We start from the raw sequence: 18,485 nt of genomic DNA on the forward strand, positions 1-18,485 counted from the left end.
GATATTCCGATATAGTCCAACTCATAATTAGCCATTCCGATATCAACCGATACCGATATATATGGTCGTGGAATTAACACATTATTATGCCTAATTTTGTTGTAATGCCCAGCTGGATTCTAAAATAAGAGAAAAACTTCAATTCAGGTTATGGAAAAAAGTGCCAACATGGCACTGCCAGATTTATTATTGAAGTCACAAAGTGCACTGATTTTTTTTTTTAACATGCCTCAAACCAGCAGCCTGGAATTTGGGACATACTCTCCCTGAGATAATCTTGATACCCACTACAACTATGGGAAATACTATACTTTGACTTTCACAAAGTGCATTATTTATTTATTTTTAAACATGCCTCAAAACAACAGCTACAAAAACAATGAAGGCACACAGCTTCAGTCCAGAGTATACTAGAGTAATAAAGTAAACAATAACATAGTCCTCCTTTAGTGCAAGACTGCCTGGCATACTGTATAACAGGAAATTATAAACTGGGCTCAATCTGCCCTGCTCTAATGTATTTGTATGAGTAACACAAATGTGCTGCAAGCTAGTGGTGAATGCTTGAAGTGGCCTACCAGTCTGCCAGAGCTTCCGAAATGCTGCATTGAGACAGGGCACCTCACTGCAAGCTGCAAAGTGTACGCCATGCAGGGCAGACTAGCCACACCAAACTCCATCGTAGCTTTTGTCGTACTGCGTGCGTTGTGCCTGACCACAGCGTGAGCTTTCGCCCTGGGTTGGTTTTTGTTGTATTTTTGTTTTTTCTCGGCGGAGTGGTACTACTTTTTTTCGGTGTTTGCTTTTTATCCATCTTCCGCTTGTATTCATCGTGTATCTCCTTATGATCCTTGAAGAAGTGGGAGATCAAATTGCTCGTATAAAAGGAAGACGTCTTGGTTCCTCCTCGCATAAACTACTTTTTTTCCAGTCATTGCAAATTGCCAGTTTTTTTTTATCCGTCAGAGACACTTTAAAATAATCTTAAACCATAGACACGGTGGCGTTAGTCAGTCTTCGAGCTCGCTTGTTAACCACGGCTATAGCACCGGCAACAACACACTCTTGTTGTTATGCTCAAGCGTCGCCAGTAAACCTCTCATGCTGCAGTCGTCACCTCCTGTGTTGTGTGTTTGTGAGAGGGGAGAGGCTGCTGTATGGGAGACGCATTTGTTCAGTACTTCCCCCTACTTCCGTGTTTTACCGGATACGTACCGCTCCGTACAGCGGCGTTTTAAAAACCGATTATTTCCAATATTACATTTTAAAGCATTTATCGGCCGATAATTTCGTCAGGCCGATATTATCGGACATCTCTAGTTAGTACAGTATGCAATATTTGTATAGTCTTTGGATTTTTATATATATATATATATATATATATATATATTATATATATTGTAGCCTGCTAAGTGAAAAAATAAGTCCCGACTTGGCAAGCGGGCATTCTTGATTTAATTTTTGTACTTACAAAATTAACAGAATGTCAAACACTTTTACCACAGCCGCAATAAACTTGCGGCTTAAAGATGTGTCGTCTACCTGCTCATCCATATCTATGGCTGAGAGTTGCAAGTCGGCTGCTGCACTGTATGGACATTATTTCTCTTGACTTATTATCTACTTGCTAAATTTATCTTCTCAGCTGGTCACTCTGCTGCAACATTGTTCCTTTTAGTCTTCTGTTGAAATGTACAAGGCCTTTAGTCTTTTCTTGTTTCATTATTTCACATTCTTGCTAGTTTAGCCTCCCTCCTCCGCATGTCTGTACTCACCATTAAAATCATATTAGGTAATACTTATCCCATGTTTAGTTAGAACCAAACATGGACTACATGTACCACATTTTAGAACCGTCTCTTTTACTTTATTCCACATATGTAAATAATCAGTATTTGTACATATGTCCATTATTAAAATTATGATGCGTCGTAGAATCAAAAATTTTTTCTACCCGGGGTCATTAATTGTAAAAACCGCAGATAAAAACAAAGCAAAACTAAATGAAACTAGAAACAGCGCAGAACCTCCTTTAAAGGCCTACTGAAACCCACCCACTGCTACCGACCACGCAGTCTGGTAGTTTATATATCAATGATGAAATCTTAACATTGCAACACATGCCAATACGGCTGGTTAAGTTTACTAAATTACAATTTTAAATTTCCCGCGTAGTTTCTTGTTGAAAATGTCGCGGTATGATGACACGTGCTTGTGACGTCTCGGGTTGTAGCGGACATATTAGCCCAGCACCACTCACGGCTAAAAGTTGTCTCTTTTCATAGCATAATTACACATTAATTTGGACATATGTGTTGCTGAATCTTTTGCAATTTGTTCAATTAATGGAGACTATAAAGAAGAATGCTGCTGGTGGAAAGCGGTGGATTGCAGCTCCCTTTAGCACCAAAACACAGCCGGTGTTTCTTTGTTTGTTGTGAAGCTTTAACACAGAGCGGTCAAGCGAACATGTTTCTCTACGTCAACCAGCAAGTTTTTGGATGGGAAAATTGTGATATTAAGTCGGCTCTTACCGGAGACTTGAGTGGATTATACGACCTCCTGTAGCTGTCAAAAAGGCAGCTGTGATCTTGGCTTGTCTGAGAGACACTGGCGTTCACAGCAGCCCTCCGACTTTCAGGTATGACTTTATAATCTCACTAAAACACTATCAACACAATAAGGAGATAAGGGGTTTTCCAGAATTATCCTAGTAAATGTGTCTAATAACATCTGAATCGCTCACACTGCCGTCGCCTGGAGCCGTCGCCTTTTCTTTTTTTTCTTTTTTTTTAGCTTTCATCATCCACAAATCTTTCATCCTCGCTCAAATTAATGGGGAGCTCGTCGCTTTCTCGGTCCGAATTGCATTTGCTGGTGGCTATGATTATAAACAATGTGAGGATGTGAGGAGCCCTACAACCCGTGACGTCACGCGCACATCGTTTGCTACTTCCGGTACAGGAAAGGCTTTTTTATTAGCGACCAAAAGTTGTGAATTTTATCGTCAATGTTCTCTACTAAATCCTTTCAGCAAAAATATGGCAATATCGCAAAATGATAAAGTATGACACGTAAAATGGACCTGCTATCCCCGTTTAAATAAGAAAATATAATTTTAGTAGACCTTTAAGTTTGAAAGATTTATGTTTTAAAACAGTACAACATTTGTATCCATTTCAGTGTTTTTCACAGGACTGCCATCTATGTGTGGCTTTGGGGTTGGTGTCTGCCAGAAATAAATGGATGAAAAACTACATTTATTGAAGTCAAAGTGCATACATTAAGAAAAGCCACATATCTCTGCTCTGCACACATATGCCCTTTAAGTTTTACCATCGCGTAATAACACAACATTACTAGAACTTTTTAGTCCCGAGTGTTTGTTCATACGGTTCTCTGTGGAAGTTATCTTTAATAATTAATAATAAGAGGAGCAATCGCATCATCATGACTTGTCAAGCTCTGTTGTGAAATAACATGTATTCTCTCCTTGTGTTGGTTCCCCCCCAGGATCCCAGTGTTATACAGCTGACTCAGGACCTTGCCAAAATATTAGGATTGAAAATCCGTAAAGCTTATGTCAGGAGTAAGGTGCGTGTCAACACCTCATACCCTCTTGTCTCATTGGATAGCTTTTTAATATCGGTTATGAGTTGTTTTTTTTTGTTATCAAATTTATTAGTGTGGTGTCATAATTCTTCCTAACAGCCAGATACTTATCCGTCTATCATGTGCTCCTAAAGTATTATTACACTTGAACTCGCATACCCTGCTGAAGTTAGATATTTTATTTTTGCAGCCAGCCTTGAATGTTTTGCGTGGATCGAGTTATCAGGATGCCACCTGTGACAAGGTATAAGAAACAATGTTCATGTTTTTAAAGAACTAATCATTTCAAGGACTTTCTCCTCTGCATTTCTTTAGGCATCGCAAAACTCCTCAGTTGAAGATATAGATATTGGTAAGTGTCAAAACACCAGAATATGTAAATATTTATTGTTGCGACTGCCACAAGAGATTTTAGTTTAATGATGATAAAACGTGTGTTCCAGAAGTGCCTCCTTTGGTCCCAGAAAGCAGTGTTGTTCCTGGTCCGATTCAACCTCCGGTTGTCGTGCAGCCGCCGCTTAATGACACAGCAGTGGAAGAGCTTCCCCTCACCAACACAATCATCCCCCGTGAGCCCCCGGGCTTTGAGTCACTCTCCAAGTCTGTGCCCTCATCCGCCCCCCGCCCCGTCTCCATGTTTATGAATGGCTGCCGGACTAGTAAGCCCCACTCGTTGCTCAATTCCACTCCAGATTTTGAGACGGATATTATCGGCGACGACCTGGATGACCTGCTGGACCAAGCCGGTCATAACAAAACCATGGTTAGTGAGTGGAAGCAACACTCTGCCACCTTAAACGTCCAACCACCTGTTTTCTCTCTGTTTAGGTCATGCGAACAGTGAAGGCACCCCTTTCTTTGCCAAACAGTAGCTCCATGACAAACCCATTGCTCATGCTTCCTCCCATCAACTCCTATCTGCACTCCAGCTCCGAGCAGTGCACCGTGAATCTGCCCGCCCTCTATCACCAATCTGGGTCAACTTCCTATTTCAGGATGAACCCTTTCGACACTTTATCCCAACCCTTGGACGCCCTGGATAACCTTTCCCTGTCAGACTTTAGAAACGGTATGATTGTTTTCTGTATCATCACGTATGCGTTGCACCAAGATGACGCTCACTTGTGTCTTCCTTCTTATTTCCAGATTATTCTGCAAGTTCATTCATGCCACAGGTGACTGTACCCACGTGTAACTGTGTGAGTTGACACATTTCTTTATTGAATGTTTTTTTTGTTTCTTACACAGATTAGCAACACTGAAAGTCCAATGGGAATGGCTGTGGGAATGCCAGAAGTGAAAGGTCCGCCCGCCACCCCGGCCTTGGCAAAGAACCCCTTAACTGAAAAGCACGAATTTAAACAGGCGTGTTCAGTGTGCTACATAAAAACAGGTGGGACGTGTGTGTGTGACTCGCATGAGGTGATAGTAGACAACCCCTTTTTAATCCGAATTGTGCTCTTTTTTTGCCAACAGGTCCCGGCGTGTTGGACTACACGCTCCATAGCGAAGAGCACAAGTGCAAAAAGGACACTTTACTGGGCCGAATGAAGCATTCACCCGATAAAACATGGAAGCTCATACGACCCAGACCAACAAAAACACAATATGCCGGGCCTTATTACATTTGCAAAGGTACAAGTTCTATTAGCACTTCTTTGTTAGTGGCACATACTGAACGGATGCTTGGAGGATTTGTTTGTGCCCAAGTTTATATACACTCATATTGAATTTCTGATTCCAGGATGGCTGATAATACAACATACATCTCAAATTGTATTTTTACAATTGTACCCTAGTTTTGTTAGTAATCCGTCAGACAAAGATGGAAGTGTACAAGCAATTTTTTCCCATAAGAAATAATGTCAATCCAAATAATCCTACCCAGAAAGCCAGAAATATGAACCAAAAACACTTTCCACAGAGAATAATTATAGTTTTTTTATTCAATAAACTAAGCGAAATGTGTATAAATGATTAATTAAATAATTAATCATTTAACATCATTTTTATTTTGATGTTATACCTTGTTAGGGCTGGGCAATTCCGTGATTGATGGTCGTGATAGATTTCAGATCAATCACGGTGATCAGCTGTGAGCATATTAACTCGATCAAACATGGCGGAAATGTGCGCGACCGCAATTAGTCAGATTCCATCCAGCTCTACTTCCAGTTTTAATTTGCCACAGAAGTACTTGAAAGCTAAATGCACAGCTGAGAGCAGAGAAATACATTTTAGCAATGACTTGGAGTTATCCTCCAAAGATGCAGTTACTGTTGTGAAAAAAGCTAACTCAGCATGGGTTGGTTGTCGGTGGTAGCCTCATTGTGTTGCACAATGGCTTGATTTTCTCCAGATCAGTATCTTTAATCATTTGAAGACGTACCACCCAAGTGATTATGTGGAAAGTGTGAGTGTAGTTTGCACAGCTTGCAACTGTTGCCGTTTTTTAGCTTAAAGCAAATGTTAAACTATCTTTATCGTTATTAAAGATGATGCTCATTTGCAAAGCAATGATGTTATCAGTGCAGGTAGCATCATAATATGAAATTGGTAATGTGATTACATTTTGAACTATTTACTCATTCAGGCTTCACGGTGGTAGAAGGGTTAGTGCGTCTGCCTCACAATACGAAGTTCCTGCAGTCCTGGGTTCAAATCCAGGCTCGGGATCTTTCTGTGTGGAGTTTGCATGTTCTCCCCGTGACTGCGTGGGTTCCCTCCGGGTACTCCGGCTTCCTCCCACTTCCAAAGACATGCACCTGGGGATAGGTTGATTGGCAACACTAAATTGGCCCTAGTGTTTGAATGTGAGTGTGAATGTCTGTTTATCTGTCTTGGCCCTGCGATGAGGTGGCGACTTGTCCAGGGTGTAACCCGCCTTCTGCCCGATTGTAGCTGAGATAGGCGCCAGCGACCCCAAAAGGGATTAAGCGGTAGAAAATGGATGGATGGATGGATTCAGTATCTCTGACGGGGCAATTTGTATTCTGGGGGAACTTCAGACTCAGAACTGTAAAGTAGTTCCCTCTGTTATTTAATATTTTCCTGTATTTGTTTTACTTTTGAGCAAAAAAATAATCTGAGCTAGTATTTAACACTAATAATAATATTATTTATTATACCGTCCCATTTTTATATTATTATAATGGGGCGGTATAGCTCGGTTGGTAGAGTGGCCGTGCCAGCAACTTGAGGGTTCCAGGTTCGATCCCCGCTCCCGCCCTCCTAGTCACTGCCGTTGTGTCCTTGGGCGAGACACTTTACCCACCTGCTCCCAGTGCCACCCACACTGGTTTAAATGTAACTTAGATATTGGGTTTCACTATTTTAAGCGCTTTGAGTCACTTGAGAAAAAGCGCTATATAAATATAATTCACTTCACAATAATAATAATTAGCTTTATTGTCTCCGAGGAGAAATTTTTCTTGGATATCAAGATGTTTTATATACATACATACAGTTCATCCGACAATACAGTGACGCAGTGAACAGGTATATCAGTTAGTTATAAAATCCCCCCCCCCCCCCCCCCCCCCCCCATATTGCACACCTCCTGTATTGCCCTATCCCTATTTTGCACTCTTTATTATTACATCCGGTTATTACAGTAGTTTTCTGTTAAGTGCTTTGATTGCAGGTGGGCCAAAGGAAAACTAGTTTATTTTTCTAGTGCAGATGCTTAAAAACTGTCAGGTTAAAAATTTGGTGTGATAAAATTAATATTCATACTTTTTTTTTTTTTGCCATTGCCCAACCCTGCTTTGCTATGAGTTATATCTTGAATTTAATGGGGTTTACAACCGTTTGTATCAAAGTGCTGGCACATGCAGCTTTCTGCTCCAATGCTGATTATTTTGCAGTCATACTCCATAAAACAAGCACCAACGCCCTACACTCATTCTTTGTTTGAGCACTGCTCCACGGAATTAATTTTGATAAGACCTGGGGATAGGTAGATTGGCAACACTAAACCGGCCCTAATGTGTGAATGTTGTCTGTCTGTGTTGGCCCTGCGATGAGGTGGCGACTTGTCCAGGGTGAACCCCGCCTTCCGCCTGAATGCAGCTAAAATAGGCTCCAGCACCCCGCTACCCCAAAAGGGACAAGCGGTAGAAAATGAATGGATGGATGTATGCACAATGTTTGAGGCACCATATAAAAACCGGGGCAATATTTTGGTAAATATTTTGTGAAAACGGTGGGAGAGGGGTTAGTGCGTCTGCCTCACAATACGAAGTTCCTGCAGTCCTGGGTTCAAATCCAGGCTCGGGATCTTTCTGTGTGGAGTTTGCATGTTCTCCCCGTGACTGCGTGGGTTCCCTCCGGGTACTCCGGCTTCCTCCCACTTCCAAAGACATGCACCTGGGGATAGGTTGATTGGCAACACTAAATTGGCCCTAGTGTGTGAATGTTGTCTGTCTATCTGTGTTGGCCCTGCGATGAGATGGCGACTTTTCCAGGGTGAACCCCGCCTTCCGCCTGAATGCAGCTAAAATACGCTCCAGCACCCCCCCACCCCGCTACCCCAAAAGGGACAAGCGGTAGAAAATGAATGGATGGATGGATGCACAATGTTTGAGGCACCATATAAAAATCGGGGCACTATTTTGGTAAATATTTTGTGAAAACAGTGGGAGAGGGGTTAGTGCGTCTGCCTCACAATACGAAGTTCCTGCAGTCCTGGGTTCAAATCCAGGCTCGGGATCTTTCTGTGTGGAGATTGCATGTTCTCCCCGTGAATGCGTGGGTTCCCTCCGGGTACTCTGGCTTCCTCCCACCTCCAAAGACATGCACCTGGGGATAGGTTGATTGGCAACACTAAAATTGGCCCTAGTGTGTGAATGTGAGTGTGAATGTTGTCTGTCTATCTGTGTTGGCCCTGCGATGAGGTGGCGACTTGTCCAGGGTGTACCCTGCCTTCCGCCTGATTGTAGCTGAGAAAGGCGCCAGCGCCCTCCGCGACCCCAAAAGGGAATAAGCGGTAGAAAATGGATGGATTTTGTGAAAAACAAAATCACAATAATATTACAGTGTACAAAAACCAGGGGAGCACTGTATTTTCAGTTTTCTCTTTTTTTATTGTGTATTTTCAGTTTTCTCTTTTTTTATTGTATTATTATGGGCCCGCTGCAATGCAAAAACGCCCATTCACATAGTGTAAAGCAGCAGTGAATGGGCGCTTGCAACCCCAGAGTCACATAACTTAGTATGTGACACATGCTAAGTGTTAGCATGCTACCATTTTAGGCTAGCTCTTTAGCTCAATTTGTACAGTCACACCTGAAACTCATGGATTCGGACACTCTGCGACATCTTAAAAGTACGCCAACTTCCAGCGACCCCCGACCAGAGGTCCAGGGCACAGATAGCAGGCCCATCAAAAAGTCCACGAAAATGTTCTAGTTCTCTCTTCTATTTGTTTTATGCTGGGTCAGGATTACCTCTCAATACTATTTTTTTTTTTATGCTGGGTCAGGATTATCTCTCAATAGTATTTTTTTTTATGCTGGGTCAGGATTACCTCTCAATACTATTTTTTTTTTATGCTGGGTCAGGGTTCCCTACTGTTTAAACAGTGCGTTTGCATCGTGGTTGTGGAGACGATGTAAAATTCCACCAGCTCTGACGATCCACCACAATTACGCAGAGATTCTATTTTACCAGATAAGGGGCGGCATGGCGTAGTGGGTAGAGCGGCCGGGCCAGAAACCTGAGGGTTGCAGGTTCGCTTCCCACCTGTTGACATCCAAATTGCTGCCGTTGTGTCCTTGGGCAGGACACTTCACCCTTGCCCCCGGTGCCACTCACACTGGTGAATGAATGATGAATGAATGATTAGTGGTGGCCGGAGGGGCCGTAGGCGCAAACTGGCAGCCACGCTTCCGTCAGTCTACCCCAGGGCAGCTGTGGCTACAGATGTAGCTTACCACCACCAGGTGTGAATGAATGATGGGTTCCAACTTCTCTGTGAGCGCTTTGAGTATCTAACAATAGAAAAGCGCGATATAAATCTAATCCATCATCATCATCAGATATTGCTGCACTAATTTCGCACCGATGGGGTAGTGCAGGACCGGAGCTGAGTGTTCGTAAACTTGTGACCGTAACTACATGGGGCGGCATAGCTCGGTTGGTAGAGTAGCCGTGCCAGCAACTTGAGGGTTGCAGGTTCGATTCCCACTTGTGCCATCCTAATTACTGCTGTTGTGTCCTTGGGCAAGACACTTTACCCACCTGCTCCCAGTTTCACCCACTAACTTAGATATTGGGTGTCACTATGTAAAGCGCTTTGAGTCACTTGAGAAAAGCGCTATATAAAGATAATTCACTTCACTACATTTGTGACATAATTTATTTCATTCTTTGCTGTCCTTTTATCTCATGATACACATGTCTGCGTTACAGAGGTGGCCGTAGGTAAAGACTGCCTGTATCCCGGCCACTGCACCTTTGCATACTGTCAGGAGGAGTTGGATATTTGGACTCTGGAGCGAAAAGGCTTTATTTCCCGGGAGCATCTCTTTGATCCCTTCGGGTCTAACTTTACCGTGAGGTTGTCGGTGCCAAAGATCTTGCAAGAGCACCCAGAGATATTTGTGTTCCTATGCGGAGTGAGTATTGGAGCTTTACTTTTGTCCGTGTGCTTTGCTGGATAGCAGTGTTTATCTTCCCATGTTGTGATTCGTCATGCAGAATGTGTGTTTCTGTGCGATAGCGGCAGGCAGAGTGCAGCTCATATATTAACTGTCAAGATCTTTTCTATTCGCAGGTGTGTTTTGACCACAAACCCAGAATAATCAGCAAAACGAACAAAAACGACCCATCCCGTTGCTCTCACCCAGAGACAAGGCATGACTTTGAGAAAAATAAGTAAGTATTTGACGAATGTAGCCTCTGGCATTATTTGAGGGCTCCGTGACTTAGTCACCGTGTTTTGTCACGCAGGTGCCTGGTCCACATTTTAAAAGACAATACAGTCCGCTACTCCAAAGTCCGAATGTTAAACCCCCTTTGCCAACTTGACCTGTGTCGACACGAAGTCCGATACGGCTGCGTGAGGGAGGACGACTGCTTTTACGCTCACAGCCTTATTGAGCTGAAGGTCTGGATGATGCAGCAGGAATGTGGTAAGGTTGTGTTGCCAATAATTACTATTAACTAGGCCTGGGCCGAATCAATCAATTTCCATCAATTAATAGATCGATAAATGAAATTAACTTCATAAATTGCTATATCCGTGTATGTTTTTCTTAAATTTTTGGTTTAAAACAGGGAGCCAGAGGGTTTACTCTGTGCAACGTCTCTAGCACCTGAGCGTCTTATTTCGCTAGCAGAATTAAACCCCAAAATTATAGTTTCTGTAGAAATTGTGTGTGAACGCCCCAAATGTAGAATGATTGTAAGAATATGTTCAAATGAACAGGAAGGAATAGTTCAAACAATAAAAAAATGCTTTTTTAAATGCGAGTGGAATCTATAAGGAAAGATGAAAACTGTTTATGATCAGTGTCAGAGCTTGGTCCGCATTGCCCGGCAGTAAGTCAGACCCGTTTCCAGTGAGGGTTGGACTGCCCTTTGTCACCGATTCTGTTCATGACTTTTATGGACAGAATTTGTAGGCACAGTCAGGGCGTTGAGGAAATCTGGTTTGGTGGCTGCAGGATTAGGTCTCTGCTTTTTGCAGATGATGTGGTCCTGATGGCTTCATCTGGTCAGGATCTTCAGCTCTCACTGGATCGGTTCGCAGCCAAGTGTGAAGTGACTGGGATGGGATTCAGCACCTCCAAGTCCGAGTCCATGGTTCTCGCCCGGAAAAGGGTGGAGTGCCATTTCCCGGTTGGGGAGGAGATCTTGCCCCAAGTGGAGGAGTTCAAGTACCTCGGAGTCTTGTTCATGAGTGAGAGAAGAGTGGATCGCGAGATCGACAGGCGGATCGGTTCGACGTCTTCAGTAATGCGGACGCTGTATCGATCTGTTGTGGTGAAGAAGGAGCTGAGCCGGAAGGCAAAGCTCTCAATTTACCGGTCGATCTACGTTCCCATCCTCACCTATGGTCATGAGCTTTAGGTTATGAGTGAAAGGACAAGATCACGGGCACAAGTGGCCGAAATGAGTTTCCTCCGCCCGGTGGCGGGCCTTTCCCTTAGAGATAGGGTGAGAAGCTTTGTCATCCGGGAGGAGCTTAAAGTAAAGCCGCTGCTCCTCCACATGGAGAGGAGCCAGATGAGGTGTTTCAGGCACGTCTAATCGGTAGAAGACCCAAGACACATTGGAAAGATTATCTCTCCCGGATGGCCTGGGAAAGCCTCGGGATCCCCCGGGAGGAGCTGGACGAAGTGGCTGGGGAGAGGAAAGTCTGGGCTTCCCTGCTTAGGCTGCTGCCCCCGAGACCAGACCTCGGATAAGTGGAAGGATGGAGACGGCTTAAGTATGAAATGTTTCGAATGTAGAAATACCGACATTGTAGGAACATTTTTAATGTTGAAGATAGGAAACTGTGCTGCAACGTATTATGACTTTAGAAATGAAAAATGTCTGTTATAATAGCTGGGATTAAACTATGAGACTTATTGCAAAATTATAGTCATACCAAAGACTAAAAATGGGACCCATTACCTCCCTTCTTGACACTCAGCATCAAGGGTTGGAATTGGGGGTTAAATCACCGATGCTGCTCACTGCTCTCCTCACCTCCCTGGGGGTGAACAAGGGGATGGGTCAAATGCAGAGGACAAATTTCACCACACCTAATAAGTGTGTGATAATCATTGGTACATTAACTTTAAAATTAGCAAAGGAAGTACGCATCCCATAATTATTTTACTATATTAACCACCCCGACCGGGGCAAGCGGTAGAAAATGGATGGATGGAACCACCATGGGTTAATTTAGTGATAATGCTTTCGGGTGGTGAGGGATTTGAACCAGGTTCTCCTGCTTGAAAGTCAATCATGCTAACCATTGTACTAAATAGCCAGCCATTGATGTTGAAAAAAACAAAAATATTATTGTTTTTTTTGGTCCCTTCCGGGATGAAAGGCTCATTATGTCCATCTTTGGGTGTTAAAAGGAGCGATTCAGCCGTTGAAAATGACATCTGATTACTCAGAAATATTTGCTGCAACAATACGTTTTCAGCTAATTTTTCTGATAAATTAACATGTTGTTTTTTTTACAATAAAATGTATTACCTGATTGTATGCAACATTTACTTGCCAACAAGCTAGCATTTAGAGAGAAAAAAAAGAAACTTACATTGACGGCATGCTGCTCCAAACAGGTCGTTGCCGGATTCTTGCCTTGACTAAATGACTTTGATGTGAAGATCCACAAAGTGTATTACACAAACACATGTAAACAGAAGTCATAATGCTTAAAAAAACTTACATTATCATTTTGCAAATGAGCCCTTAAGGGTACTATTTATTGAAATACAAAGGTGGCTGCCAATATTTAATCTCACTGCAATAGGCCAAAATGACATTCTTACCCAGAATGCATTTCTGCGAAAGTATTGCTTTTGTGCAAATATCTGATTAAATAATTGTTTTAATGAAACACATTTTCTAATAGTCTTGAACATGTACTTGCATTCAAGTTTATTTTTAGAGAGGGAAGAAAAGGCAACCGTAATTGAAAATTTTTATCTGATTACCAATTGTATTGGGTGCGGAGAGTGGCTGTGCCAGCAACCTTAGGGTTCCTGGTTCGAGCCCCAGCTTCTACCAACCTAGTCACGTCCGTTGTGTCCTTGAGCAAGACAATTCACCCTTGCTCCTGATGGGTCGTGGTTAGGGCCTTGCATGGCATCAGTGTGTGAATGTTTGTGTGAATAGGTGAGTGTAGAAATAGTGTCAAAGCGCTTTGAGTACCTTGAAGGTAGAAAAACGCTGTACAGGTATAACCCGTTTACCATTTATTGTCCAATATTTTGGAAAATGTTGAATACTCTAGAACAGTGATTCTCAACCTTTTATTCAAGTACCCCCTAATCCAGGGGTAGGGAACCTATGGCTCTAGAGCCAGATGTGGCTCTTTTGATGACTGCATCTGGCTCTCTGATAAATCTGAGCTGACGTTGCTTAACACGATAAGTAATGAATAATTCAACTTGTAATCACAGTGTTAAAAATAATGTTCAAAATATAAAACATTCTCATGCATTTTTAATCCATCCATCTATTTTCTACCGCACCTGTTCAAGAAGTTGCGTTAAAGGTAAGAATTTATTTATTTATTATTGGTTAGTGTGGGGCTTGCCCTCCTGGGGGTTCTTCAAACCACCAAGCACCGACATGAGAGCCTGTTTCAGGGTTACAATATTGTTTTATTTTTCAATAAGTCTCTCAGTTGCTTTCCAGCAATAGTTTTTCCAGCCCCAACCCAGTCTTTCCTCCTGGCTGCTGCTTATAACAGAGCGACAGTTGATTAGATAACAAGGCCCAGGTGGGCCATCTACGCACCTGTCGCTGCAGGCCCGCAGGCCACGCCCCCTCCACAGTTAGCTTCAGAATAACAATGTTATTACAAAGAATAAGAGACCTATTATACTCTAGAAATGTTGGTCTTACTTAAAAATGCACGTGTTTTGTTGTGTTCAGTGTTAAAAAAAATATTAAATGGCTCTTACGGAAATATATTTCAAAATATTTGGCTTTTTGGCTCTCTCAGCCAAAAAGGTTCCCGACCCCTGCCCTAATCAGAGCAAAGCATTTTTGGTTGAAAAAAAGAGATATAGAAGTAAAATACAGCACTATGTCATCAGTTTGTATAACAGTGCAAAATATTGCTCATTTTTAGTGTTGTTGTTTTTTTACTATTTGGGGATGAAATATATAAAAATAAAAACTTGTTGAAAAATAAACAAGTGATTCAATTATAAATAAACAATTCTACACATAGAAGTAATCATCAACTTAAAGTGCCTTCTTTGGGGATTGTAATAGAACTTAATTCTAAACATTTCTTCACAAAAAGAGAAATCTTTATCATCAATATTTATGGAACATGTCCACCAAAAACCTAGCTGTCAACACTGAATATTGCATTGTTGCATTTCTTTTCACGGTTTATGAACTTACATTCATATTTTGTTGAAGTATTATTCAATAAATATATTTACAAAGGATGTTTGAATTGTTGCTATTTTTAGAATATTTAAAAAAAAAAATCTCACGTACCCCTTGGCATACCTTCAAGTACCCCCAGAACCACTTTTGAGAACCACTGTTCTAGAAAATGGGAATTTTTGGGGCTAAAAAAATACCAAGTTTTATTCTCCTAATCGAGACAAATGGTGGAACGGTTAGTTGAAAAAGGGCAAAAAAAACATGTGAAAATGATGAATTACTGTAAAACTGGTCATGTTTGGGAACGTTTGTGGAATGACAAGCATTTCCTGAAAGTGCTGAACATTTTGACTAGAGATGTCCTATAGTGGCTTTTTTGCCGATATCCGATGTTCCGCTATTGTCAAACTCTTAATTACCGATTTCGATATCAACCGATACTGATATATACAGTCGTGGAATTAATACATTATTATGCCTAATTTTGTTAATTATTAATTCATTTTCCAATTTCAATGGTTAAAAAATGCTGGTAATGAGAAATGAAAGTTTATTGCATTCCAAAGCAATACTTAATGATTACATAAGTGCTTAACTTGGTCAATAATATTGTTTGTCGGCAATAATTTGTGGGACAATATATCGTCCAGCAAATATGTATTATCGGCCCAGGCCTAGTAAATATACACTGACTATTTTAAAGTATACCCGGGTTCACTTTCTACATTATTGATTTGCAAGATACTGTACACTTTTTCAGTCTCATGTATCCTTTTTTCTGCCTCAGCAAAGATCATTTGATTCAATTCAAGCTTTCTATTGCCTTACTGCAGGTATTAGTCATGAAAGCATTGTTCAAGAGGCCACTATATTTTGGAACGCAAACAAAGCACTGCGTGGCACCCAGGTAGGACTGTACGTCATCAACAATGTCATTAGAGGTGGGAATCTTTAGGCACATGATTCAGGCGCTACGATTCGATTAATAATCGATTATTGATGCATCTTTAATTTATGTACAACAGTACAGGCCGAACTTTTGGACACATCTTCTCATTCACTGCGTTTTTCTTTATTTTCATGACTATTTACATTGTCACTGAAGGCATCAAAACTATGAATGCACACGTGGAGTTATGTACTTGATACAAAAAAAAGGTGTTTTTGATTGATTGATTGAAACTTTTATTGGTAGATTGCACAGTACAGTACAAATTCCGTACAATTGACCACTACATTGTAAAACCCGAATAAGTTTTTCCAACTTGTTCATGTAATAACTGAAAACATGTTTTATATTCTAGTTTCATCAAAATAGCCACCCTTTGCTCTGATTGCTGCTTTGCACACTCTTGGCATTCTCTCAATGAACTTCAAGCACACTTGTGAAGTGAAAACTATTTCAGTTGACTACCTCTTGAAGCTATTTCAGAGAATGCTAAGAGTGTGCAAAGCAGTAATCAGAGCAAAGGGTGGCTATTCTAAAGAAACTAGAATATAAAACATGTTTTTAGTTATTTCACCTTTTTTTGTTGAGTACATAACTCCACATGTGTTCATTCATAGTTTTGATGCGTTCAGTGACAATCTACAATGTAAATAGTCATGAAAACACATTGAATGAGGACAAGGTGTGTCCAAACGTTTGGCCTGTACTTGTGTATTGATGAAGTTTTACATTTCTTTTTGTTTCACAAAATAAGCACTTATCACTTGCAACTTTTGAAATCTGAAAACCGTTAAATTAATTCCCATCACATGTAATAAATTAATGGAAATGTGTGCAACACTGGAACATAAGTGTCCTATATAATAAAGCAGCTTGTTGAATCTCTTCGTGAGGTCGCTCGCTACAGTGAGCCAAATTTTAGAACTGTCTGCATTACTTTATGTACAATTAATGAATTGATTATTATTGTTTACTAATCAATTTTATAATCGCCACGTCCGAATCGCGATGCATCTAGAAATCAATTTCCCCCACCTCTAATTGTCATCATGATTGATGTTTGTGTAACTTTTGTCACTGAGACCTTTCTTTCCAATGTCATCTTCAGCCTTCGAGTCAGAAGAGGTTTGGGCCTCCTAATCTGAAGATAATGTTTGTTTGTAGCCAGTGTTGGAGAAACGGCCAACTTAGTGAAGCCGACAAGAACAAAAAGTATTGCTCAGCCAAAGCAAGACACACGTAAGTTCAGTTGCAGTTTCAGTTGATTTGGAACATGCATACGATACAATACATCTCATATTTCCAGTTGTTTCATTACATGTCTGAAAAGGAATTGGAAGAGGCTGAGTTTATTTAATCCTACCCCTTTTCATGCCATAGCAATTTTATCCCATTTCCTTGTTCTCTGTAAAAGAACAGTGACTAAATAAATAATTTGCCTTGGTAAGTAAACCTATTAAATACCTAAATAATTTTGATCTTCAAAAAAAAGGTTTCAAGATGTCTATCATAATTATTGTTCTGTGTACTTTGTGAACACTTGTAGATTGAACAGTCTCTTAAACTGCATCATATTGGTGCTTTGTTTGATTTTTTTTGGTTAACCCATTCCATAATTCCACATACAGATATGCTAAAGTGTTGTACGAGCATACACGTTTTAAATTAGATTTTCCTTTAAGGTTCTATTTCTCCTCTTTTGTTGAGAAGAATTGTTGTACATTCTTGGGTAGCAGATTATAGTTTTCTTTGTACATAATTTTAGCTGTTTGCAAATGCACCAAATCGTTGAATTTCAATATTTGTGATTGAACATATGAAAGGTTTGTATGTTCTCCATATGCAACATTATATATTATTAAAATGTATCTTTTTTGTAACACTGTTAGTGAATATAGTGTACTTTTGTAGTTATTCCCCCATATTCCATAGCAATAACTCAGATATGTAACACTAGTGAGCAGTAAGGAATATGAAGTGATTTTTGGTCCAGAACATGTTTTGCTTTATTCATTATTGACATGTTTCTTCCTACTTTAAGTTGTATATTTTTTACATGAGGTTTCCAGTTCAATTTATCTATTATTACACCCAAAAATGTGTTTTCTTTTACCATTTCAATTAGGGCTGGGCGATACGGCCTTTTATTAATATCTCAATATTTTTGGGCCATGTCACAATACACAATATATATATCGCAATATTTTGCCTTAGCCTTGCATGAACACTTAAAGCACATAATCACAGCAGTATGATGATTATATGTGTCTACATTAAAACATTCTTCTTCATACTGCATTAATATATGCTCATTTTAAACTTTCATGCAGACAGGGAAACCAAAACTAAGTCAATTGACCAAAACTGTATTTATTAAGCAGTGGCACAAACATTCATATCATTTCCAAAACAGAAAGTGCAAGATTGTCAGAGACATTTTAAATTAAGCTATGAGTGCACTTTTGTGCATGATGTCACTAAGATGACATATCAAAACACTACATTAAAGTGAAGTGAATTATATTTATATAGCGCTTTTCTCAAGTGACTCAAAGCGCTTTTACATAGTGACACCCAATATCTAAGTTACATTTAAACCAGTGTGGGTGGCACTGGGAGCAGGTGGGTAAAGTGTCTTGCCCAAGGACACAACAGCAGTGACTAGGATGGCACAAGCGGGAATCGAACCTGCAACCCTCAAGTTGCTGGCACGGCCACTCTACCAACCGAGCTATGCCGCCCCGAAAGTGCACTTTTTGTACAGAACGCAACTACAATAGTTTAAAACAAATAAAGTGCACATTTGTGCATGATGTCACACAAGATATTTCAATAACTGTCAAATAAA

General features: G+C 40.7%; 1 protein-coding gene across 5 annotated transcripts in view; it reads left to right on the plus strand.

The window, feature by feature from the left end:
* Window positions 1-18,485, plus strand: part of zc3h7a (zinc finger CCCH-type containing 7A) — a 42,831-nt gene that overhangs the window by 18,413 nt on the left and 5,933 nt on the right. For 2 of the 5 annotated variants that reach the window (XM_061905301.1, XM_061905303.1), the window contains exons 6-18: window positions 3,514-3,594; window positions 3,803-3,856; window positions 3,928-3,964; window positions 4,056-4,375; window positions 4,441-4,681; window positions 4,759-4,787; window positions 4,861-5,005; window positions 5,089-5,247; window positions 10,024-10,229; window positions 10,388-10,488; window positions 10,564-10,745; window positions 15,522-15,595; window positions 16,746-16,876. In XM_061905301.1, coding sequence (XP_061761285.1) covers window positions 3,514-3,594; window positions 3,803-3,856; window positions 3,928-3,964; window positions 4,056-4,375; window positions 4,441-4,681; window positions 4,759-4,787; window positions 4,861-5,005; window positions 5,089-5,247; window positions 10,024-10,229; window positions 10,388-10,488; window positions 10,564-10,745; window positions 15,522-15,595; window positions 16,746-16,876 — 1,760 coding nt within the window. The remainder of the gene's footprint in view (window positions 1-3,513; window positions 3,595-3,802; window positions 3,857-3,927; window positions 3,965-4,055; window positions 4,376-4,440; window positions 4,682-4,758; window positions 4,788-4,860; window positions 5,006-5,088; window positions 5,248-10,023; window positions 10,230-10,387; window positions 10,489-10,563; window positions 10,746-15,521; window positions 15,596-16,745; window positions 16,877-18,485) is intronic. The other 3 variants (XM_061905302.1, XM_061905305.1, XM_061905304.1) reach the window with 3 other exon arrangements.

The sequence above is a fragment of the Nerophis ophidion genome, linkage group LG07 (assembly GCF_033978795.1).
Source record: "Nerophis ophidion isolate RoL-2023_Sa linkage group LG07, RoL_Noph_v1.0, whole genome shotgun sequence".
NCBI lineage: Eukaryota > Metazoa > Chordata > Actinopteri > Syngnathiformes > Syngnathidae > Nerophis > Nerophis ophidion.